This window comes from Eutrema salsugineum, unplaced genomic scaffold, assembly GCF_000478725.1.
Source record: "Eutrema salsugineum unplaced genomic scaffold, Eutsalg1_0 scaffold_9, whole genome shotgun sequence".
Classification (NCBI taxonomy): Eukaryota; Viridiplantae; Streptophyta; class Magnoliopsida; order Brassicales; family Brassicaceae; genus Eutrema; species Eutrema salsugineum.
The window spans coordinates 6,150,843-6,176,440 of NW_006256342.1; the positions used below are offsets into that span (position 1 = coordinate 6,150,843).

At 41.8% G+C, this 25,598-nt stretch overlaps 6 protein-coding genes across 6 annotated transcripts; 3 read left to right on the forward strand and 3 right to left on the reverse strand.

Annotated features, from left to right (window-relative positions):
* Positions 1–2: 2 nt before the first annotated feature.
* Positions 3–3,128, forward strand: LOC18007797 (conserved oligomeric Golgi complex subunit 5; the record flags this gene model as incomplete). The annotated part of the gene is made up of 3 exons (XM_006391141.2): positions 3–914; positions 1,214–1,687; positions 2,034–3,128. Coding segments are annotated over 3 exons (2,298 nt in total), but the record flags the coding sequence as incomplete, so codon positions are not given.
* Positions 3,129–3,144: 16 nt separating this feature from the next.
* Positions 3,145–3,717, reverse strand: LOC18007850. The gene has a single exon (XM_006391142.2). The coding sequence runs from the start codon at positions 3,495–3,497 to the stop codon at positions 3,297–3,299; it is 201 nt and encodes a 66-aa protein (XP_006391204.1). The 5' UTR covers positions 3,498–3,717; the 3' UTR covers positions 3,145–3,296.
* Positions 3,718–8,217: 4,500 nt separating this feature from the next.
* Positions 8,218–10,079, forward strand: LOC112084671 (meiosis-specific protein ASY2-like). The gene is made up of 3 exons (XM_024153966.1): positions 8,218–9,147; positions 9,217–9,348; positions 9,421–10,079. Exons 1-3 carry the CDS (start codon positions 8,718–8,720, stop codon positions 10,077–10,079), a joined length of 1,221 nt encoding a protein of 406 aa, XP_024009734.1. The 5' UTR covers positions 8,218–8,717.
* On the forward strand, positions 10,057–10,810 carry LOC112082776. Its single transcript, XM_024150226.1, has 2 exons — positions 10,057–10,119; positions 10,195–10,810. The coding sequence occupies exons 1-2, from the start codon at positions 10,099–10,101 to the stop codon at positions 10,741–10,743; spliced, it is 570 nt and encodes a 189-aa protein (XP_024005994.1). The 5' UTR covers positions 10,057–10,098; the 3' UTR covers positions 10,744–10,810.
* Positions 10,811–11,786: 976 nt separating this feature from the next.
* On the reverse strand, positions 11,787–14,471 carry LOC112084676. Its single transcript, XM_024153976.1, has 3 exons — positions 13,582–14,471; positions 12,381–13,497; positions 11,787–12,251 (listed from the first exon to the last, which is right to left on the reverse strand). The coding sequence occupies exons 1-3, from the start codon at positions 14,469–14,471 to the stop codon at positions 11,787–11,789; spliced, it is 2,472 nt and encodes an 823-aa protein (XP_024009744.1).
* Positions 14,472–15,190: 719 nt separating this feature from the next.
* On the reverse strand, positions 15,191–17,056 carry LOC112084682. Its single transcript, XM_024153978.1, has one exon. The coding sequence runs from the start codon at positions 17,054–17,056 to the stop codon at positions 15,191–15,193; it is 1,866 nt and encodes a 621-aa protein (XP_024009746.1).
* Positions 17,057–25,598: the final 8,542 nt, after the last annotated feature.

Consider the following 25,598-nt stretch of genomic DNA (forward strand, 5'->3'; position numbering starts at 1 on the left):
TCTCCTCCGCATCCTTCTCCTCCGCCGCACTCGCCTCTGGATCTCCAGCTTCCACCGCCGAGCGTCTCCACCAAGCCATCCGTCTCCTCGACTCGCAGCTCCGTCACGATGTTGTCTCTCGCCACCCTGAATTGCTCTCCCAGCTTTCTTCTCTCTCCCAAGCCGAGATCTCTCTCTCCTCCCTTCGCTCTTCCGTCTCCTCTCTTCAGTCATCTATCCGCCGCGTCCGATCAGATCTATCCGAGCCTGTGCGATCGATCCGATCCAAATCTGTTCAGCTATCCAATCTCCACTCCGCTGCCGAGTTACTCTCTCACTCGGTCCGTACGCTACGGCTCTCGAAGAAGCTTCGCGATCTCACGGATTCTTCGGATCCAGAGAAAATCGACCTCACGAAAGCTGCACAGCTCCATTTCGAGATCTTAACGATGTGTAAAGAGTACGATCTGTTCGGCATTGACGTTATCGACGAGGAAATCAAGTTCGTCAACGAGATTGGGGAGAAATTGAGATCTGAGGCGATGAAGGTGTTGGAGAGAGGCATGGAAGGGTTGAATCAGGCGGAAGTGGGAACTGGATTGCAGGTTTTCTATAACCTTGGAGAGCTGAAGCATACGGTGGATCAATTGGTGAACAAGTACAAGGGCATGGCCGTGAAGAGTGTGAGCGTTGCTATGGATATGAAAGCGATTTCTTCTGGCTCGGGTGGTGGGTTTGGTCCGGGAGGGATTAGGTCTAGCGGAGCACCGCACATTGGCGGTGGGGCTAAGACTAGGGACGCGATGTGGCAGAGGATGGCGAGCTGTATGGAGCAGTTGAATTCACTTGTTGTCGCTGTGTGGCACTTGCAGCGTGTACTGTCGAAGAAGAGAGATCCATTTACGCATGTCCTTCTTCTTGATGAAGTCATCAAGGTAAGGAACAACTGAAACTTTACTTGAAATTTAAGCTCCCAGAGTTAACTAGTTAGTTTAAGCTGCATTCGATAAGTAGGAGAAAGAGAGAGTGTTCTGGGATGTGGTTGAGAAGATTTTTGTCACTTTTTGCGAGCATGATTGATGTTTGATCAACTTTAAAAGACGATCTTTCCTTGTTTTTGCACCAAGGAGGAAGCTTTGGAATGTGTTTCTGTGGTGTCAGGGCTATTGATTAATTTAGATTCCAGCATTTTTGATTTGGTTTTATTGCTGACATGAAGTGTTTAAATGCACAGGAAGGTGATTCTATGTTAACCGACAGAGTCTGGGATGCACTTGTGAAGGCGTTTACTAGCCAAATGAAGTCTGCATTCACAGCTTCGAGTTTTGTAAAAGAAATATTCACCGTGGGATATCCGAAGCTCGTGTTTATGATTGAAAATCTTCTTGAAAGAATATCTCGCGACACCGATGTGAAAGGAGTGTTACCTGCCATTGATTCAGAAAGGAAAGAACAAATGGTTTCATGCATTGCAATATTCCAGACTGCTTTCTTATCACTATGCTTTGGCCGGTTGTCAGATCTTGTGAACTCGATATTCCCTATGTCTAGCCGCGGGAGTTTACCTTCGAAAGAACAGATCTCACAGGTACTATCACACATTCAAGAAGAGATTGAGGCTGTTCATCCAGATGGTCGTTTGACTCTTCTAGTCTTGCGTGAGATAGGCAAGGCCCTTAGTAACCTAGCTCAACGAGCTGAGTGCCAGGTATCTTCAACTTCTTCGATCTTCTATTTTTCTTCTCAATTGGTGGTTATTGGTATCTAATACTAAGTATGGATTCTATTAAGTCCCTAGAGTATGGCATCAAATTCTGCTTGAGTACAATGCATATTCATTACTTACGAATGCATAAGGTTGCATGGAAATGTAAATGGTAGAATGTCATAATATCCTTGTAACAAACCAGACAGAAATGAAGGAAAACATTAGCCTCTGCTATGCGTATATATACGTGTTAGCTGATATAATAATCAGGGTTAACCAGTAAAGAGTTAGACCAGTATGTATGCTTTTATGTTTGACATTTAACGCAGCTTTATTTAAATGGCAGATTTCTACAGGCCCTGAGACGCGCCAGATAACAGGTCCTGCAACTTCAACACAGATCAGGAACTTCACATTATGTCAGCATCTGCAAGGAATCCACACGCATATCTCATCCATGGTAGCAGACCTACCCAGTATCGCTTCTGATGTATTGTCTCATTGTCTGAGTGCGATATATGTTGCGGCATGCGACCCAGTTACACCATTGTTCAAAGCAATGCAAGACCAGCTCGAGTCATGCATTCTTCAAATCCATGACCAAAACTTTGGTGTTGACGACGCTGCCTTGGACAACAACACCTCCCCGTACATGGAGGAGTTGCAGAGATCGATTCTTCACTTCCGCAAGGAGTTCCTATCAAGACTATTGCCTTCCGCAGCAACGGCTAACACTGCAGGGACAGAATCAATCTGCACTAGACTCGCAAGAGAAATGGCTTCAAGGGTTCTGATCTTCTACATCAGGCACGCTTCCCTTGTGCGGCCACTATCAGAATGGGGAAAACTCAGGATGGCTAGAGACATGGCCGAGCTGGAACTAGCGGTAGGACAGAATCTGTTCCCTGTGGAACAACTCGGTGCACCGTACAGAGCTCTCAGAGCATTTAGGCCACTGGTTTTCCTGGAAACATCTCAAGTTGGATCATCCCCTCTGATCCAGGATCTACCACCGAGCATCGTTCTCCATCATCTCTACACGAGAGGCCCAGATGAGTTAGAGACACCGATGCAGAAGAACAGATTGAGTCCTAAGCAGTACTCACTGTGGCTTGATAGCCAAGGAGAGGATCAGATCTGGAAAGGGATAAAAGCGACTTTGGATGACTATGCAGTGAAGATCAGGTCGAGAGGTGACAAAGAGTTCAGTCCAGTTTATCCTCTAATGCTTCAAATTGGATCGTCTTTGACACAATAAGTCTTTTTTTCAAGGCTTTTTGAGTTCTCTGGCTGGTCGAATCAATAATATTTTTTTGTTGTCTCAAGGAGTTTTCTACAGTTTATAGCGACCATATCTCACAAATATGTCATGTAAATTCAGATTCATACATCATGCCATGGTTTGGTGTGTTTCAGTAGAAGAGTTTTTGTTTTGTTTGAAGAAGCACTCTTAAGGGAGATTCATCGATCATATATATTCAAACCAAAAGAGTATTTACATGGAAGAAAGCATATATACAACAAAACCCTGCAACTATCTATTAGGAACCTCCTCTTCTTCTTCTCTCTCACTCTCTCTCTCTCTCTCTATTACAAAAGCGAACATAGATCAATTCCCAACGGAAATAGATCTCTCTCCTAAACCGAGAGGAGAACGTGAACGTTGACGCCTCGTGAACTCGCCAAGGAGCCTCCTCATCTCCGGCTGCTGCAGCGATGGTTGACTTATCTTCTCAAACTCTCTTTTTATCTTCACCACCTGGCTATGTTTCGGACCATCCTCGCTTCCTTTATTGGTCTTGTTCTCCATATTTCAGCACAAACCTGCGACAAAACGGCTCTGAAACAAAGAACTTGTTGTTTATAACTTGTGTTGAGGACACGAGTTGTGTGTTAAGTAGAAGCGAAGACAGAGAACTAAATCTATGTGGGTTATCTGATTTTGAGATATTTATTACAGAGGAGACGACTCTTTCTTTATCTTATGTCTTTGTTTATAAACAAACGTGAAGAAAGGGAGAAGGACGGTGTCTTCGGTGGTTACGTGTCAGAAACACTGAAACACTCGTGACGATTTTCTTACGCAATTCTATAAAATTTTGACCTTTTTTATTTTAACGAAAGATTGATGATAATTCATAGAAAATTGAGGAAAGAGTCGGCTTTTGAACGTTGAGACTTGAGAGACCAAAAAGGCTGCCATGTGGGCGCAAATCGTTGGTCAAATTAGAACATTCTAGTGGATATCCTTTTGTAGACCATTTCCTCTTAATCAGTCGTTAATCGTTACGGCAAAGAAAGACTCGTGTTCCTTTTTTTGGCACCAAGGAACGGGACCACTTACTCAATAATGATGGGCTTTTAGGATTAGAGTGGTTGAAACATTGTGGAAATTAAATAACTGATACATTTGCCGTTTGATGTTGTTCATTACCCGTGAACAAAAAACGGAACATTAATTTGGAAGCATAGTGATGATTCAGAGAAGCTTTATTAAAAAAAATATTGGGTCGGATTCAGCTTCAACTTGGATCATCCACAGCAAGAAGAGGTATGTCCATTACTCTTGATTCCCAATTTGTTACGTACTATGTTCTTAATTTTATTTAAGATTTCTATTTCTTCATTTAGACTATCATTTAGGATTTTCCTTTCTTGGTAGCTAGCTTTCATCTCTTTCGATGTTCTGGTTGTTATCTTGAGATGTATCCACCATTCTGGCTAGGTTTGAAATTGCATCCATAAACTCATTCAAAACCGCTTGTATTAATTATATACCATCTAAGCTTTTGCACAAAATATTTTTATTTAATGCATCTAATTGCCATTATATTCGCATTTTAGTCATATTTTGAGGGGTTGGTCATTAGTTCGGACCAAAATTGATAATGTTAACAACAAAAGAAAACGAGTATAACCAAGAGCAATGAAACTGCCTTTGTTCACCAACTACTCATCCTGCTGTCTTGTGAATATAGCTCGGAAATTTGGGGTTTAGTTCTGTCAAGACTGTTAGAGTAAACTTGAAGAGCAAGTTATCCAATTCCTAACTAAGTTGTGTTTAGGAATAATAAGTGATTTTAGGAAATATTCTATTTTGTAGTTCTATTAGGTTTAAGAGTTATCTATTCCTATATAAGGAGTTGTTAAAGTTGTAGCATCCCTTAAGAGATTGTGAGCTTTAGTTTTGAGTTATTTTCTAAAGCAATAAGAGAAGAAGTTATTTTGGTGATCTTATTATCTAAGGCATTCAAACAATATTTGGTAGCAGAGCTAAGAAAACCAGCGATCCAAAGCAAAGAGGTTCGAATACGAAGATAGTTGATCATGGGAGACATCGTTCCAGTTACTCGACCTAAGGAGATAAGCACATCAACGATACAATGCCCTATGCTTAATTCTACAAACTATACTGTTTGGGCGTTAAGAATGAGGGTTCTTCTAAAAATCCACAAGGCCTGGGAAGTTGTGGAAACCGGATCAGACGATGGAGAGAAAAACGACATAGCAATGGGCCTCATCTTCCAATCCATACCCGAAACGCTTATCTTACAACTCGGAGAGTTAGATACAGCGAAGAAGGTTTGGGACGCAGTCAAAACGAGGAACGCAGGAGCAGAGAGTCAGGGAAGCACGCTTACAAACCCTAATGGCTGACTTTGATCGATTGAAGATGAAGGACACCGAAACCATAGATGAATACAGCGGCAAGCTGGCCGAAATCTGTTCAAAGTCTGCAGCCTTGGGAACAAATTTTGAAGAATCTAAGGTGGTAAAGAAGTTTCTCAAGAGTATTCCTCGGAAGAAATACATACACATAGTAGCATCGCTTGAACAAGTACTCGACCTTAATGCTACAAGCTTCGAGGATATCGTAGGACGTCTAAAGGCTTATGAAGAACGAATCCATGAAGAGGAAGAGGAAACTCAAGAGAATCAGAACAAACTAATGTATGCGAATACAGAAGCACAGACAGATCGGAACTATTCCAATGAAAATAGAAGCAGAGGTCGAGGAGGACGATTCTATAACAGAGGAAGAGGACGAGGAAGGGCAAACGAGGCAAGGGACTTGTCAAAGATAGTGTGCTACAGGTGTGACAAGTCAGGGCACTTCGCCTCAAATTGCCCAGACAGGCTCTTTAAGTTACAAGAAGCACAAGAAACCGATGCAGATGATACTCACGAAGCAGAGAAGCTAATGGTTCATGAAGTGGTGTTCCTTAACGAGAAGAACGTGAAACCAAGCAACTTCGAAACTTCAAGTGATGATGAAAATATATGGTACTTAGACAATGGAGCTAGCAATCACATGACAGGAAACCGAAGCTACTTCGCTAAGATTGATGATAAAATCACAGGGAAAGTAAGATTTGGAGATGACTCTCGCGTTGACATCAAAGGAAAAGGCTCAATATTATTTGTGACTAAAGATGGGGAACGAAAAGTACTAGCTGATGTCTACTTTATACCAGATCTCAAGAGCAACATCATCAGCTTAGGACAGGCTACAGAATCGGGTTGTGATGTTAGAATGAAAGATGAATACTTAACCTTGGCCGATCAGGATGGTAAAGTGTTGGTGAAGGCAACAAGATCGCGAAACCGGTTGTACAAGGTACGAATGGAGGTGGAGAATACAGAGTGTTTACATATACAAACAATAAGTGATTCATCTAAGTGGCACGCAAGGTTAGGACACGTCGGTATAGAGACAATGAAGACTATGGTCAAGGAGGACTTGGTCATTGGTTTACCGAGTCTAAAAGTCGAGAAAGAGACTTGTCAATCGTGTTTACTTGGCAAGCATATCAAGAAATCTTTTCCCCAAGCAACTACGTATCGAGCAACACGTACACTCGAACTCATTCACGGAGATCTGTGTGGACCCATTACACCTGCAACTGCAACACAAAACTGATACATATTCGTCTTAATTGATGATTATTCCAGGTATATGTGGTCGATTCTCTTGAAAGAAAAGGGTGAAGCTTACAGCAGATTCAAGAAATTCAAAGGAATAGTTGAACAAGAGACAGGAACAAAGATCAAGACGTTCCAAACTGATCGTGGTGGAGAGTTCACATCCCAAGAATTTCAAGAATTCTGCGAAAACACAGGGATACAAAGACACTTGACTGCACCGTATAGTCCACAACAAAACGAGGTCGTAGAAAGGCGAAACAGAACTCTTTTAGAGATGACAAGGAGCATGATGAAGCATATGAAAGTGCCAAACTATTTATGGGGAGAAGCAGTAAGACATGCTACATATCTCATAAATAGAGTTGCAACAAAAACATTGAGCTTACAAACACCATATGAAGCTTTCAAGGGGAGAAATCCTAATATCGAACATCAGCGAGTTTTTGGTGGCATCGGGTATACTAAGATGTCAGTACCTCATCTTAAAAAATTGGATGATAGATCTCAAGTACTGGTTCATCTGGGAACTGAACCAGGTTCAAAGGCTTACCGATTGCTAAATCCAAAGACCAAGAGGATAGTGGTAAGCAGAGATGTCATCTTTGATGAAAGAAGAAGCTGGAAGTGGAGCTTGTTGTATTGTATCCCCACACGAGGTCACTTTAGTAAATATATCTAGGTGGAGCTCGGAGATTCTTGTTAAAATAGAGGTGAGATCGATGTGAATATTTCGGGGTTTTTTGGACGAGGTCAACTAAGCGAGGTAAGAGTTATGATTATAAGTCTCGAGAATTTTTGTCTCTATTTCAGATTATGGATTCCGTAATAAATGAAGCTACAGGGCTATTTATAGTGGTCAAATTAGGTTACATCTCGGTCAGAGTATCTTGGGCGGCCGGGTAGATAGACCTGAACGACCGTCTATCGGAATGTCTCGCTGGCGAGCTGTTTCATCAACGTCGACGTGGCGAGCTGCTCCTTTGTTATGGGAAGCTCATCTCTTCGAACGACCTCGTTTTGGATTTATGAATGGGCTTGTTATTCTTTGAGCTCGTTGGGCCTCTCCAATTTGCTAACGGGCCTGGTTAAAATTACAAAAGAGGGCTGTGCTCAGCCCACCTACAACAATTGTCTCCCCCCAGTCCGTTGATGGAGATGTTACTTCGATATTCAACGCATCGAGCCAGAGAATTTTCATTTCTTTGAACCTCGATATCGATGTGGAGTTATCGGGGTCGAGGTGATACTTGGGAAGAGCAAAGAGCAACGGTCGACTTGGAAAGTGAAGAGTTGCGAAAAGCAACGATCGTCTTGGGAAGTTAAGAGTCGCAAAAAGCAACAGTCGACTTAGGTAGTGAAGAGTCGCGAGTGGGAGCGTGATTTTCGGGAAGCGCATGGAATCCGCCACTAAATAAGATACTGGGAAGCGTCCGGATCATGATTACCTTCCTCGGTAACCGCTGTCTTTTCTTCCTTATATATTCTGCTCTCCCTCTCTTCTTCTCATTTTCTTCTCCGTTCACAAAAGGTAACCTTGCTCTCCCTTCTCTCTAGAATTCCTTTCTCTCTCTAGAACTCGTTCTTTTGTCATTTTATTTCTGCCGCTATTCGATATCGAATAATATCTTCGGGGGGTCAGCGCATCGAGTCGAGTTTAGAATCGGGCTCTAGATCCGAACAGGAAGCTTCTCGGAGTGCGAGCTCTTCTCCTGAGATGTTTTCGAGGTCTGATACTCAATCAGATCGAGGAGAGTCTCCATTGCTGGAGTTGGCGGATCGAGTTTGTTCTGATGGGGCATCTCCGTGAGGGGAATCTACGGATCTTCAAATGGTTCCTCTGGTGGAGCGTGATGGCGAGGTTACTGAGCACGCCGAAGAAGAGGTTTGTGAAGGGGGCGAGGAGGAGGATGAAGGCGAGGAAGAGGAACAAAGCGAGGAAGAAGAACAAGGCGAGGAAGAAGAACAAGGCGGGGAAGCCAGACCTCGACGAAAAGGTTCCAAGCGCAAGGGAGCCATCAAGAATCGGTTAGTTAACATTCCGTCTCAGATGACGGCTCAACGCCTCGAAGAGTTTCGGTTACGATACGGTTTTTGAGGTGAATTGATGGCGCCAGGACCTGAGGATCGACCATGGCGGGCTCTGGAGGGCTGGGTTACGCTTTACGAGGCGTGGTTCAGTCTCTGTCATCTTTGGGTGCCTTTGCCGAGGCTGTTGACCGATTACGTCGATCGGAGGTGTATCGCTTTCTCGCAGATTCTTCCTGCAGGGATCCGGTTTATGGTCGCGACTCTGTTGTTTGGGAGCGAGGTCGGGGTTGATGTCGACTGGCGCTTCTTCGAGGAGATGACTACCGTTCAGAAGAACAAGTCGATCCCAGGCACGTATACGATAAAGGCCAGGAAAGATTGTTCCCTGGTTTACCCTGTCAACAGGACGTCGAGCTGGGAGGCGTCCTTCTTTTATGCAAAGGTGGATGAGGCGCTGGTAGTTGATACGACCAGAGACTTTAGGAACGACTGGAGCAGTAGCATCGGTAGATCGCTAATTCGGTCATATCTCGAGTTTTTCCTTTCTTTTATTGATGTTTCTTCGTTTTTCGCAGAGCGAAACGTCCAGCTCGAAGCTTTCCCGGAGAATTTTCACGTGAATATTCAGATCAGGGCCGTTGGGATACAGCATTGGCCTGATATACATCGTCGAAGAGTCGAGGCAGCCATTACCCGTATCACAAACGGTAGGTTCGATGTCATCAGCGTTTCCTTTGTAATTTACGTCGTCTAACATGTAAATTATTATTTTGTTCCAGCTAGCTTGAGGAGGGAAAACCTTCTAAGGGAGAGGGCGATTGAGATGTCTCCGATTCAAGTGAATGCGCCTAGTCTCGCTGCGCGGATCAGAGCTAGTCGTGGGAGCGGGGGAAATAGAAATCAGCAATCCTCTGCTCAATTGGGTTGCTTGACCCAAACGACGGTACGTCGAGGGACTGACGAGGTAGAGGTTCAGCAAGGCGGCGACCTTGCCCAGGACCATGCTCAGACGAACGAGCTCGAAGTGGCGGTTCAGGAGGAAAGTCAGCCGGTCGCCGAGGAAGCCGATGAAACTGAGAGGCGCGCTAGGAGGGAGGCGAAGAAGTTGAAAGGAAAAGAGAAGAAGAAAAAGGAAAAGGAAGAGGCCGAGACCGCACGGCTTGCTGAGGAGGCAAGACAAGTCGAGGTCAACGAAGCGGCTGCGAAGGAGGGAACGAGGAAGAGATCCTCTGAGGAGGCAGGTGTAGGTGATGATCGCGAGGAGCCTGGTAAGAGGCTTCAGGTCGGTCCCTCTGGTGACGATAAGGTTCCCGAGGTCGATTGGAGCTTCAAATTCGAATACCCCGAATCTGGGGCACCCTTCGTCAACAATGCCGACAAATGTGCCGAGCTCTTCGGCTTGATAAGGGGATCGACTTTCCGAAGTTCCTGCTGGTGACGACGCGATTTTCAAGGACATGGCGGGCTTCGCCTTTAAGGTATATCACAATTCAGAGTTCATTTTTGCATATTTATGGGTTTACTCTAATATGGATATATACTTTTCTTATCAGTTCATCGCGAGCTGCAACCGCGCGCGAGGTCGATATCATCGTACGATTCGAGCTGCTGCTACGAAGATTCGTAACGCTCAGTCCGCTGGACAAAGAGCCGTGGAAGAGCGGGATGCCGCGATTGCTCGGCGAAAGTCGGCTGAAGAGAAGTGGCAGGTCGAAAAAAGACGCGCTGTGCAGTTGGAAGAAGGTGTGAAGACATTGATCGATAAGATCGAGGAGCTGAAGTTGGAGAATCAGGATCTGATCAGCAATCTTCAAACGGTTAACGAGGCGAAGATTCAGGCTGAGAAGTCGGTTGCGTCTGAAGTAGCTCGCGTCAAGCGACATGCCGAGGTCGAGTTGAGGGTCGAGCATGAGGCGACCGTACGTGACTGCGAGCTGAAACTCGAGGGACTTCGCCTAGCTGATCTGCAGGAAGGTGACTTGCCTCCGCCATTTCCCGTGACTCCGGACGGTGGTTCAGACCATGACAACGCTGAAGATCAAGAGAATCGCGAGGATGGCACTCAGCCTGACCACGAGGGAGGCAATCAGCCTGAAGAATAGATCTCACTCGCCTTTTCCTTATATGTTATGGCCTCTTTCTTTTTACTTATTTTGCCTCGTTTGTAAGGACCCGATCTAATCTCATTAATGAATGTTCTTTTTCCGAAGTATCAGCTCGCAATTTGAATCGTAAAAAGATAATAGATACGAGGTATATTTAAGTAAAGCAAAACGACTAATGCGGATATCCTCATCTTATCAATTTAAATGACAATAGATTCGAGACGAAATGCTTGATACGAGGTAAATCTTGACCTAATTAAACAAAACCTACGAATGATAGGCGCGAGGTATGACCTAAGAGGATAATGGATGCGAGTTACGAAATGCGAGGTGAAACTCGGCTTAAGGGAACGATAAATGCGAGGTATGACTCGGCTTAAGGGAAAAATAGGTGTGAGGTATGACTCGGCTTACCCTGTTTTATTTCATTAATCGTGTCCGAGTAGTGAGAATGATCTCGACGTAGTTATTCGGGTGATTTAAGAAAGGATGCGATACTGGTCCCGGCTTATTCTCTTATAATCGTAAAGTTTTTGTTCCTTAGGACTTATTAAGAGTTTGCATTGTAGGAAAATGCGTATTAGGGGATCGAACATCTAGCTAGGATGTCGATGTGAAAGATGTCGAAATAAAAGATGTCGATGTAAAAGTTGGTATAAACAAAATTTTATTAATAGCTGTACCTCGTGAGAAGTTGCCTACGTACCCAACAAACTGGGATCAAGCCGATCGTAGTTCACATTCGAGATTTAGCTTGACCGAGTATAGCTCGGTGAGCGTCTTTTTTTTTTTTTTTTTTTTTAGTAGTAATACCGCTTTATGTTCATCGAGTTCCACGATCGCGGTTTCATTTCGCCATCCATCGTCATCAGCTCGTAAACGCCAGGTTTTACAACGTTGGTGATTTGGTAGGGGCCTTCCCACTTTGCGCCCAGTTTTCCGGTGCGGTATTCTTCGGTATTCTCGAACACCTTTCGAAGGACGAGGTCGCCAGTTTTGAAGTGCCTACCTTTCACTCGTTTGTTGTAATAGCGTGAGATTTACTGCTGATAGTTTTGCATACGTAATAGGGCGTGATCTAGCTCCTCCTCGAGCATGTCGAGGCTATCTTTCATCATCCTTCTGTTCCTTTTACCGTCTTGTGTCAACATCGTTCTGCGTATGGTTGGTAGACTGACCTCAGTAGGAGCTAAAGCTTCCATGCCGTGAGACAACGAGAAAGGAGTTTTATTCGTCGACCGTCGCGGTGTAGTTCGATGTGACCATAGGACTCCGTCCAGTTCGTCTGCCCATAAGCCTTTCTTATCTTCGAGTCTCTTTTTGATGCCGTCGAGGATGGTTTTGTTGGTTGCCTCGGCCTGGCCGTTTCTTTGTGGATATCGCGGTGTAGATTTGTTGAGTCGTATTCTCCATTTGGCGCAGAAGTCCTCGAAGACATCGGAGATAAATTGGGGGCCATTATCGGTGACAATCTCGTAAGGTAATCCGTGGCGGCAGATGATGATCTTTCAAACGAAGTTCTTCACATCGGTTGCCTTAATTTTGGCGTAAGATTAGGCCTCGCCCCATTTCGTGAAGTAATCGGTGATGATAAGTATGAATCGTTTCTGTCGAGATCGAGGAAGTGGACCTACGATGTCCATCGCCCATCGCATGAAGGGATAAGGTGGTGAGGAAGTGGCCAGGAGCTCGGCTGGCGCGTTGATCATTGGGGCGTGCCGTTGACATTGTTCGCAGCGAGCTACAAATCGATCACAATCGGTAAGCATTGTTGGCCAGAAGTGGCCGTGATTCTTGATTTTTAGAGCGAGAGCTCGACCGTTGGAGTGATTTTCACATGCTCCTTCGTGTGTTTCTCGCATGACATCGAGCGTCTCTTCACCGTGAAGACAATTGAGCAGGGCGCCTGTTGAGCTCCAACGATAAAGATTGCCGTGTGACTGAATGTATTTATCGCTTCGAACTTTTAAGCGCCTCGCTGCCCATCGGTCGGGTGGGACTTGGCCGTCTGTAATGTAGAGCAAGATTTCGATCCTCCAGTCCTCGGTTGTCGGTTCTTGTTCGGCGGGCTCATCGACGACCTCGAGGGGAGGTAATTCGATGGCGTCTAATCTGTTTGCTTCGAGTTCTCGAACTGCGCATACTCCTCGAGGTAGGACGATGCTGGGGGAATCGATGCTTTCGACCGGGATCACACGCCTTTGATGTGATTCAGACGTCGATGCGAGGGCGGCTAGTGCGTCTGCCGAGGTGTTGTCACTCCTCGGAATTCTGGTGAGTGAGAAAGATTCGAAGCGATCAGTGAGGTTCTTGACGGCTTTAAGATACAAGTCCATCCGGTCGTTTCTGGTGTCGTAGTCGCCGCTGTATTCGCGGGCAACGAGCTCGGAGTCGCAGAAAGCTTCGATTTTCTTGACCCCGATACCTTGGGCTAGACGAAGTCCTGCGAGTAAAACCTTGTATTCTGCTTCATTATTCGAGGCTGGAAATTCGAGCCGGAACGACTGCTCCAATATCTCTTTCGTCGGAGACTCTAGTCGGATGCCAATACCTGCGCCTCGAGACGAAGATGATCCGTCGACGTATAAGGACCACTTCTCATCAGGTAGGTCGGTCTGGATTAGCTCTGGCGGAAGCTCTACTAGAAAATCCGCGAGGACCTGCGATTTGGCACTTGTCTTATTGCGATACTCAATATCATACTCCGTCAGCTCGACAACCCACTTTGCAATGCGACGGGACTGGCTCGGGCTGTGCAGTATCGTTCGAAGTGGTTGATTGGTCAAGACGACGACTGAATGGGATTGAAAGTAGGGTCATAGCTTTCTGGCGGACATGATGACCGCGAGCGCGAGTTTCTCCAAAGTCGGATACCGTTTTTCTGCGTCGTCTAGAGTTTTACTAACGTAGAAAATCGGTTTCTGCTCGCCTCGATCTTCTTTGACTAAAACGCCGCTTACCGCCGAGCTCGACACAGCGATGTAGAGGTAGAGGGTTTCGCCCGTTTCAGGTTTTGCTAAAATTGGAGGGCTGGCGAGGTATTCCTTAAGTTGTTGGAAGGCTTCCTCACATTTGTTATCCCACTCGAAACGTTTGTTGCCTCGGAGGAGTTGATAGAACGGAAGACACTTATCTATGGATCGCGAGATGAATCGGTTAAGCGCCGCGATTCGGCCGGTAAGACGTTGGACCTCGCGAGTGTTGCGAGGTGATGGGAGATTGATTAGGGCATCGATCTGCTTCGGATTTGCCTTGATTCCTCGTTTAGTGACGATGTAGCCGAGGAATTCTCCGGAGGTTACCCCAAAAATACACTTAGTCGGATTGAGCTTCATCTGGTATTGATTTAGAACGGTGAAGCAAGCTTGCAGATAGCCGATGTGATCACCGGCGGTGAGTGACTTTACTAGCATGTGGTTGACTAGTCGTTGGTACGTTGCACCAGCGTTCTTTAAGCCGAACGGCATTACCTTATAACAATAGGTCCCTCGATCGGTGATGAAGGACGTCTTCTCACGATCCTCGGGATGCATCGTGATCTGATTGTACCCGGAGAAGGCGTCCATGAATGACAAGAGCTCGTTGCCTGCAGTTGCCTCGACGATTCGATCGATCTGCGGCAAGGGGAAACTATCCTTGGAGCGTGCTTTATTGAGATCGTGAAGTCTACGCAGATTCGCCGTTTGCCATTCTTCTTTTTGACGACAACAGGGTTTGCCAGCCATTCTGGATATTTGACCTCGATGATCGAGCCGGCCTTCGACAAACGTTCGACCTCATCATTGACGGCCTGCACCTTTTCTGGACCTAACTTCTCCGCTTTTGCTTGATCGGTTTAAACGTAGGATCGATGTTGAGCTCATGACTTGTTATTAAGGGATCGATCCCAGGCATATCGCTTACTGACCAGGCGAATGTCGATGCATTTCGGCGAAAAAGTCGTACGAGCTCAACCTTGATCTCCTCCTTTAGATCAGCTCTGATTCCTATGCATCGTTCGGGGTCGCTTTCGTCGATGTTTACTTGGACGACGAGCTCCTGCTTGGGTCTTTCTTGAGTTGGCAAATCGGCTTGAGTTACGGGTAAAATCGTAAGACACGCCTTGGCTGGGATCATGGACTTGAATCGAAGCTTGTGCTCAGCGGCGAAGCAGAGTCTCGATATCTCCTGAGAGCCTCAAATGGTTTTTACCCCGAAAGCGGTTGGGAACTTGAGGCATTGATGATAGGTCGACGGCACTGCCTTCATGGATTGTAGCCAGGGCGTTCCCAAAATTACGTTATAGATGGCGGGTTTATCGACGACGACAAATTTGACGAGGCGGCTCGTCTTTGCCGCGTAAACTAGGAGCCTGATCGTCCTGATCGAGTAGACCGTATCTCCATCGAATCCTGTAAGTGGCTTAACCGAGGACTTGAGGTGATGGTTCGCCAGTTCCATTTTGTCAAGCGTTTCTTTGAAAATCAGGTCGACTGAGCTCCCTGTATCGACCAGTATCCAAGATACTTTGCAATCTGCGATTCGCAGCTCGACCACAAGCGGATCGTTGTGGCATGTCGACTCCTTTCGTGTCAGCGTCGGTGAATGTGATCGCATCACTATCGGCGGTCTTGGGGCTTTTGACTTGCCATTTTTGTGCGAGCATGACCTGGCGGCCGTACTTTTTTATCGACCTGACGGAATCGTTGCACGTCGATAGGCCTCCCATGATAAAGAACACCTTCTTTCGAGATGCCAGAGGAGTGTCGTCTCGAGGTTGATTACCTCGGTCTCTCTTTGCAAGATTTTTGTTGGATCGCTCGTTCGTTGGGGGAGGAGGTGGAAGTTGCTCAGTGGGAGCCGTAGGTCGAGCTTCGTTGTTTCGCGGCGCGGTGTTTTGGGGCTGGTTTGCTAATGCGATCTCCCCCTTTCGATATTTGGCGAGCAAATAGGCCTGTACCTCACGACACATCGCAGTCGGGTGACCGTACTTGTTGTGATAGTCGCAGCAAGGTCGTGTCTCCCCACGATCTCCTCGTTGCCATGTGTTTAATTGGTTTTGATACTGGCGATTTTGTTGTTGCTGAGTGCTGATTTTGTACGTCGCTCCTCGGCGATTGTCACCTCGATAGTTATTGTCGAGGTGTTGTCGAGGTTCCTGATATTCTTGTTTTGGGATTTCTTTGTGAGGTTGCTGCTTCGGCGCCGCTTTTGCTGGTGACGCGATCTCTTTTTCTTCCTCGTCCTCGATGTATAAGGTGGCACGGTGAAGCGCGTCTTCGAGAGTTCGGGGTTTGCTGAACTTGAGGCTGTCCCAAAACTTCAAATCGATTCGCAGGGCATTCCGAAGAGCTGGCAGCGATGCTTCGTCAGTCACGGTGATCCAGGAAACGATCACATTGTTTCTGCCAATGAAAGACCGAAGGGATTCTTGGATATACATCATGTACCTCTTGAGGAATGCAGTCGACAATGCTTGGTAGCTGTCAATCGAGTTCACCTTTAACTTGGAGAACCAGATGAGGGCCGCACCGCTGAGATTTTCGACGAACAGTTGGCAAAAGCCTGCATCTTTCTCCTCGGGAGTGAATCGTGCTCGGCCCATTTGAATGCTGAACGCGGTCATGAATTGGCTTGGGTCCGAGTTGCCTGTATACGTCAGGAGATTGAACTTCACTTGAGTTCTTATCGGGAAATCGGTGATTCGGGTCGTGAACGGTGTGCTTTGGCTTTCTTTCAATACACGGTCGATCTCAGGTGCCGAGCTAGTAGCTTGATGTACAAGCGAGGTCATGGCTCGCAATTTGGACCTCATTTCGAGCATTTCTTCGTCTTGCTGTGAGTATCTTATTTGAAGCTGACATGTTTCGTGTTCGGGAGCCCCGATGTTCACCTCATCGCAGTTCGAGGTTGGATGATTTTCTGTAGTTGGTGGTGCGGGTGAGTCTCCGAATAAGGCGCGCTGTACGCGCTGAATTTTTTGGGCTCGTCTCTCTAGGGCTTGGGTCTCTGACGAGTGTAATACGCTGACTTGAGCTTGACAAGAAAGTTGTGCCGCGGCGAGCTCGTTCAGGCGAGCGCTTGTCTGTTGATTCAGCTCTTCCATTCGAGCCATCACTGTCGCAAATAATGTTGCGACGTCAGCAGGAGCTGGTGTGCTTCGGTTTACGTCTTGCGCTTCTGGGTGCGAGGTTGCGTTTTCCACAAGATTCATCGTTGGCGATTGCCTATTCGAGGTCTCTGGATTGTTAACCGGTGACGTGTGAAGTCCCTCCTCGGCTGTAGTTGAGATGGGTAGACTAGCTGTCTCGTTGATTTGAATTCCTGACATTATCGAGCCCCTCTTTGCGTAGAAAGAAATCTCTTTGCCCCACGGTGGGCGCCAATTGTTGTATTGTATCCGCACACGAGGTCACTTTAGTAAATATATCTAGGTGGAGCTCGGAGATTCTTGTTAAAATAGAGGTGAGATCGATGTGAATATTTTGGGGTTGTTTGGACGAGGATAACTAAGCGAGGTAAGAGTTATGATTATAAGTCTCGAGAATTTTTATCTCTATTTCAGATTACGGATTCCGTTATAAATGAAGTTACAGGGCTATTTATAGTGTTCAAATTAGGTTACATCTCGGTCAGAGTAGCTTGGGCGGCCGGGTAGATAGACCTGACCGACCGTCTATCGGAATGTCTTGCTTGCGAGCTGTTTCATCAACGTCGACGTGGCGAGCTGCTCCTTTGTTATGGGAAGCTCATCTCTTCGAACGACCTCGTTTTGACTTTATGAATGGGCTTGTTATTCTTTGAGCTCGTTGGGCCTCTCCAATTTGCTAACGGGCCTGGTTAAAATTACAAAAAGAGGGTTGTGCTCAGCCCACCTACAACAGAGCTGTTCAAAGGAAACAAGAGACGATGACACAGGTACTTTCACGCTTCAGTTCGTTGGTTCAAGTAATCACGACGATCTCGAAACAGAAACAGAGGAAGACGAAAACAGAGGAAGGGAGGATACTACGAATGATGAGAGTATCGAAGAAAAGGAGACTAATGTGCCTGATTTCGAGAACACGAAGATTACTGAAGAGGAAACACAAGTTGAACCAGCTCTTAGAAGATCAATTAGACAGACAAAGAAACCAGAGTACCTAAAGGATTTCGTATGCTATTTAGCGGAAGAAGAAGGTGAGCGTCTTTTGTTGTCCATGAACGAGGAACCGTGGGATTATTAGGAGGCCAAAGAACTGAAGGTATGGAGAGATGCTTGCGAAGAAGAAATAGCATCCATTACCAAAAACAAAACGTGGACTTTAGTTGATCTTCCTCAAGGTGCAAAAGCAATCGGACTCAAGTGGGTCTTTAAGATCAAACGAAATTCGGATGGAAGCATCAACAAATACAAGTCAAGACTCGTCGCAAAGGGGTATGTGCAGAGGTTTGGCATCGACTTTGATGAGGTATTTGCTCCAGTTGCTCGCATTGAAACTATTCGGTTCATCATTGCCTTACCTGCCTCTAACAAGTGGGAAGTACATCATCTTGATGTTAAAACCGCTTTCTTACATGGAGAGCTTAAGGAGGTTTATGTGACAAAACCAGAAGGTTTCATGATCAAAGGGAATGAAAATAAAGTATATAAGTTGCATAAAGCTCTTTATGGATTAAGGCAAGCTCCAAGAGCTTGGAATAACAAGTTGAATGAAATTCTCAGAGGTTTGAATTTCATAAAGTGCTCCAAGGAACCCTCACTATATCGAAAACAGAGAAAAGAAGATCTTCTGCTGGTAGCGGTTTATGTCGATGACTTACTTGTTACAGGAACAAGTTTGAACTTAATACATGAGTTTAAAAAGGAGATGTCAGAAAAGTTTGAGATGAGCGATTTAGGAAGATTGACTTACTACCTCGGAATTGAGGTGTTACAGCGAGAAGGCAGTATCACCTTAAATCAAGAAAGGTATGCTAAGAGAATCCTTGAAGAGAATGGCTTGGATGATTGCAATGCAGTTCATACACCAATGGAATCAGGTTTGAAACTGAGCAAAGCACCTGAAGAGAAGAGCATCGACGAAAAAGAATACAGAAGAAACGTGGGATGCCTCAGATACTTACTTCACACTCGACCAGACATGGCGTTTTCAGTTGGAGTACTAAGTCGATACATGCAGGAACCAAAGGAGTCCATGGCGCTGCAATGAAACAAATCTTAAGGTACTTGCGAGGTACTCTAAACTATGGTTTAACCTTCGGCAAAGCAGATGTGAATGGATTGGTTGGGTTCAGTGATAGTAGTTACAATGTTGACATCGACGATGGCAAGAGTACCTCAGGTCACGTCTTTTGTTTGAACAATTGTCCGATTACCTGGTGTTCTCAGAAGCAAGAGACTGTTGCATTATCTTCATGTGAGGCTGAGTTTATGGCAGCTACAGAAGCAGCCAAACAAGCGATATGGCTTCAAGAGTTACTCGGTGAGGTCACAGGAACAGAATGCGAGAAGGCAAATGTGTGTATAGATAACAAATCAGCAATAGTTTTGACAAGAAATCCATTATTTCATGGGAGAAGCAAGCATATACACCGGAGGTACCATTTTATACGAGAATGTGTTGAGAATGAACAGATTCTTGTCGAGCATGTTCCTGGAACTGAGCAGAAGGCTGATATTCTGACAAAGGCACTTGGAAGGATTGAATTCAAAGAGATGAGAGATCTCATAGGAGTGCAGATAGTATCTAAAGAATATTTCAAGTTTAAAGGGGAGAATGTTAGAGTAAACTTGAAAAGCAAGTTATCCAATTCCTAACTAAGTTGTGTTTAGGAATAATAAGTGATTTTAGGAAATATTCTATTTTGTAGTTCTATTAGGTTTAGGAGTTATCTATTCCTATATAAGGAGTTGCTAAAGTTGTAGCATCCCTTAAGAGATTGTGAGCTTTAGTTTTGAGTTATTTTCTAAAGCAACAAGAAAAGAAGTTATTTTGGTGATCTTATTATCTAAGGCATTCGAATAATAAAGACTGAGTCCCCGTATGCGCGTGTTTTTTAGTTGGTCTGAATTGTTGGGATGGATGCAACACAGCTCAAAATCAGCGGAATAATGTCATCATAACCAACAATCTTGTCCTCCAGTTGATAATCTTCAAGAGCTTAGAGCGTGACATTCGAAACATTATCTCCTCGAGGATACATTGACGAAACTGTGGCGATGTTATGACTCTCTGGATCCGGTGACTCAAACCAAATTTAACTCAAGTCTTTGCTGTCTTGTTTTTTTATTACTTTTTGCCAAGACACCAAATCATATAGGCTCTGCTCATTGTAAATCCTAAAATTTTTATAATTAATGATATTTACTGTTTAGTAAAAAAAAAAAATTATTTATCCTGATTTTTTTCGGTGTAGAATTCATGGATGAATCTATCATGGACTCTTTCCGGTGTAGAATTCACCAGTTCTATACCGGACTCTTTCGCTACAACGTACCAAGAGTATCGAGGCTGCGGCTCTACAAGACCTCTGCCTAAGGCAACAATCAGATTCCCCTATATCCACTATATAGATTCATGGATGAATCCATCATGGCATTGATATTATTTGCTATAATTTACAACCAAGTTTGGATTATTATTTTTTTTTAATGATTAGAAGGTTTTCTTTGAGTTAGGATGATTATTATTCATGGCAGCGCCGACACGTTTTATTTTAACTCAAATTCCTTCGAACCCAATTTCTGAGTTTACTATTCAAATTCGTTTAGATAAAATGTTAAGCTTCATCGTAGAAATTAAGACAAATGTTTTATATTATTTACAACAAATTTAGAAAATGTTATGTGCGTGTGTGCTTAGTTATTTTTAAGCACTATAGCTTTTGTTATTTGTTTAATATTGGGTACGGTATGTTGGAAATTTTTGACAAGTAACCATCATAAACTGATAACTACTTAAACTTATGAGCTGGATAACTCGAATACGAAACGAGCCAGGAAATCCGTTCCAAATTGGACAACCCTATAAAATACATAATTCTTTTGATTGTCATTTTTCAAATTATGTATGTCAACTAAAATTTTTCTCTATTTTGAATTAGAAGATATATTTAAATCTATTATATAAAGACTCAGTTGAGTCTCACAAACTTGACACATCAGCACTCCTTTGAATGACACATCAGCTCATTTATTTTTTATTTAAAAACTTTAGTGAAACTCTAATTAATTTAAGCTAATTACTTTTATGTTCATTTTTCTGTGCACTGATTTATTTACCATCATGGCCTCATGGCTTTTTGACTTCCATTTTGATGCTTCCTATTCTTAATGATGTTTCAAACGTTGTCTTAAATATTGGTCACTCATGTTTCAACGCATAAAAATAATCAGCAAATATAGAGGAGCAGACATGGAAAGAAGTAAATATTACCTAAGATTTTCTAATAAATCTCTAATCTACAGCTTCCACGTTGTAACTTATGCAAATTTCTATATAGAAGCTTACTAAAGTGAATGTTGTTCACAAATCCACGGTCTAAGATTTATTTCTTGGTCATGGGCAGAGACATCTACATTTAATACCATCGTTTGTGTTCATTTAAAGGAAAAGAAAATTTTGCTTTTAAAAAGAAGATTTTGTATGATGGTTTCGAGAATTCTGTGAAGAGTAAATAGCAAGACAAAGCTATAATAATAATTTCTAAAATAATAATAATTCGGCGACGAAGCTATAATAATAATTTCTAAAAACTTTGTTTTAAGTTAAGCTGGTGTAAGTTATCTATTCTATTTATTTTTGTTTTAGAGAAAATTTTAAGGGGGAAAATAATACTCTGAAAGACCTATTACATCTATTAGTAAATTTTTTAATATCTATGTTTTTATAAAAAATGATAAAAATCTCGTCTCAATGAATTATAATTAAAGAAATCTTTGTGGAGAAAAGATAAATATAAGTTATATCATTTTATGTGCATGAAATGTAGCTTGTTTCATCTCCATCAGATCTTGGAGTTGGAGTATTGGTTCTCCCAAGTACTGCAATAAAAAGCCACTGGAGCGGCAAAAGCCAAATCCGATGGTGAAAATGGAGAAAGACGTATTTGGTAAGCTTTTACAATAACTGGTCATGTTTATCTAAAGTTCCAAACTCTACCTGTGATGCAAAAGATAATATATAGTATGAAATATCACAGATTTTCATGCTATATTCATTTCCTAACTTTTCTAATTTTAGTGGAGATTGTGACGGTTATGCCAATGAGAATATGAAAATTTTATGGAATAAAGTTATCCATTTATTTTGAGAATATACCTTTTAGGTTCCTAATCATAATATTTAGTATTTGCTGGATTCTCATATCTTTGTTTATAATGTTCAAGATAATTTTTCACGTTTAATTGAAGAAAACGTTTCTTAGTAGAGAAAATTTCTGATAAGATTTCATAAAACAAAAAAAAAAGTCGAGAAAAAACTAATTAAAACAAAATCACTTTAACAAAACAAGTTAACAACTAATTTCTCTAATTAAATACAAATTAGAGAGATACCCAAACCGAAGATATCAAGTTTATGTAAATAATAATTTGTAGGTGGACACAAGCGCTTCTTGCTAGAATGTTTGCCTTCGAATTCTTCACGCGTGAAATGTGTGATATAGTGAAGGAATTGTAAACTGAAATTTAAAGATAAAACTAAACTTCAGTTTTAAATATTACACGCATATGCGTGGGTACTCATCTAGTCTATTATATAAAGAGTGGGTTGTGTCTCACAAACTTGACACATCAGCTCTTCTCATTATGACACATCAACTTTGAATTTAAGTATTTACACCAATATTTTTTTTTAACAATCCCAGAAATCAAAAAAGAAAGAAATGTCCATTTTTGGTCAATAACACTCATTATTATCTCATTAATCTTATTCCTAGAAGTTGGAAAGATGGAATAAAATGGTTATCATGGTGATAGTTTTTAAATTTGATTATTACGGTGATAATTTTTATAAAGATAGTAAACTTCATCTAATGAAATAACTTGGTAAAACTGAGATGATTAATTTGCTGTGAATTATTTACTATCCTTATAATTGTAATCTCTTAACAAAATAGAGATGTGACTTATTTACTAACTAAAAAAATTATTTATGAACTAAAATAGAGAATCAGAAATAAACTATTTAAAGCTTTATTAAAAAAATTTTCGGCTAATTATATGATTATTTTTAGACATAACCAGTTGGAATGATTGATAAACCTTTTATATTTTTAAAGTTAAAAATGTTACAACTACAATCACAGATGTAACTATGTAAGTAACCATTTTGGGAACAAATTTTAATACAATTAAAATTTACAGTTATCTTACTATATTTTCATGTATTGTATAGTTTTTCCAGAGGAATTTTATAATTGTAGGGTTTGGAATTTTAATATGTTTTTTTTAATTCAAATGTTTCTTCGTCTAAAGTCATTGATTTGAGTTTGTTATATGCCAATTTTCAGTACCTAAGTTTTCTACTTCTACGGAAATCATCCCAACAAATGAAAAGATGTCAAGAAAATGGAAATGTGTGACCAAAGCCTTGAAAATATTTTAAAATCATGCAAATTTTCTTACCAGATAGCATATGGTTATGGAACTATAGAATCATAAGACGTCATTTTGAGAAAACTTGGGCTAATGGTTTTTGAATCTGAACTCAACTGCATCAATAAGACTGATGCTGCGCTTATTGAAAGTGTGAAGATTGTGATTTAAAACCAGGCGGAGATGCTCAAAGTTGACATGTTTCTGATTCCCACAAGAGTATTGGTGGCTCTTTAGGCAAAAAAAAATCAAGGATGGAGAGTTCCATTTGTTGTTTAGAGGAGACAATGCTAATGTTATCTGTTACTTGACACTCAAGTTGGTAAGATTTCACTCTTTTACCGTTTGTAAAGACTGCCCCAAAGTAGACGGCAATGCGTATTAAATTGAAGGTTGTTCCATCTTTTTTTTTCAGGAATAACAGAGTAGAAGGCGGTGATATCACCACACCAACGGTAGTTTCTGTGTAGTTCAATGCATAAAATCAGAAGGATACAAAGAGGTTCTTGGGTTTATACATATGTGGTGAAGATTATGTGGTCAATGGAAAAATTGCTTCTAGGAAAATTAAGAGAGAAAAGTACTAGCTATTAATAAGGTACTTCATTATCTCTACTGTCATTATTATTTTTTTGCTGCATTTTTAAAAATTTGTGTAAAGAGAAAAATATAAGAAGTAAATGGCAAAGAGAGAGTCAAAATTTACAGATAATATACCAAGGAGATAGGCTAACAAAAAAAAAAAGAGAGCGAAAGATATTGCTCTCTCCTCTAAGATGTACAAGAAGTTTTCATGTATATGTTTGATTTTTTTAAGGAACAAATAATTAAAGAATTTAGGTTCTTATAATTATAATTAGAGTAAACGAAAAGTGTTTTACATTTAAAAATTTTAAGTAAAAGAGAGTAAAAAACTATTATGGGAAGTTTACAAAAAAGTTGAATAAACAGAAATACTCAGAAAATATAAGAAAAAGTTATAACAAATCACATTACTCTAAATAGTAAAAACATTTTGTCACTCATCGAATAACCAATCCTCTATCTTGAATTAGGTTATATTTGTTAAAGTATATTTCTTACCAATCAAAATTTAACTCCTAAACACTAAATATATATGAAATTTATCTTATTATATTTAACACAACTTAAAAAATCTAAATAATATATAAACCCGCGTGTACAGGGATATACATCTAGTTAGAGGTAAAAGTAGTGCATATGCGAGTGCTAAATGAGTGGAATGAAGTACATCGAACCTTAGTTATAAGTAACTATAGATGATTAATTTAATATCTTAGACGTCGATATCAAATTAAAAGGAAAATTTCTTAAAAATCAAAATCTTTAAACAACAAGGTCCCCATTTATATATTCAGAGGTTATATGACTATAAATGTCTTGGTCTTTTAAGACATCTCAAAGGGCAAATGATCAAATTACCGAGAGAATTACAAAATAGACATGGCATAGCTAGATCGGCAAATCAATCAAGGTACTCATGAGTCACGACTCATCTTTCAAAAGAAAACAAAGCGGAAACAACTTTTACAAAATGGTTTTTCTCCTCAAAAGCGATACAGAAATAATCAATCATTGAGAGAGAAACAGTGATGAGGTGTTAGAAAATGTGGAAGAGGCAATGCGTCATATATTATGCTCGTTGGTAAAGTTAAAAAACAGTCGAAATCGTTTTCTCAAGAACCACTTTTTCTCTTTAATTTGGGCGGTGCAATTTGTTCCTCCTTTTTATGGAATGTGAAAACACCACATAATGAAGTCGAATTTGCAAATTTAGGCGGAATTTGTCTTATTGATATAGCAAAAAAAAATGATTAATATCAATAAGATATCAATGAGTCTAGTTTATTTTTACGAACTGTTGAAAAATAACTTATATGACCAGGATATGTATATAGCCTTATAGTTTCTGTTAATATCATCAGTGTGTCCCTACCTGGATTCAAATCCGTATTATGTATGTTGTTAAGAAAAAAAAAATCATAAATTTTGTTCGACAAAAGTTAAGTATCAACATGATGAAATATGGACAGATTATATTGGATTTATTATTTTAAACTTGTTGATACATACAAGAATGATTTGATGTCAAGAATTGTTGTAAAATATATTGGAAGTTACTACTAAAACTTAGTAAGTTGTTTAGTGATAGGCGTCACCATGTGATAAGTATAGTGGTTGACAATTATTATAGAAAGGAATCATGATATGCAAACTTAATTGCATATCAAATCCAAGGTTGCTAAGATATTCTGAATTCATTGTCTCATAT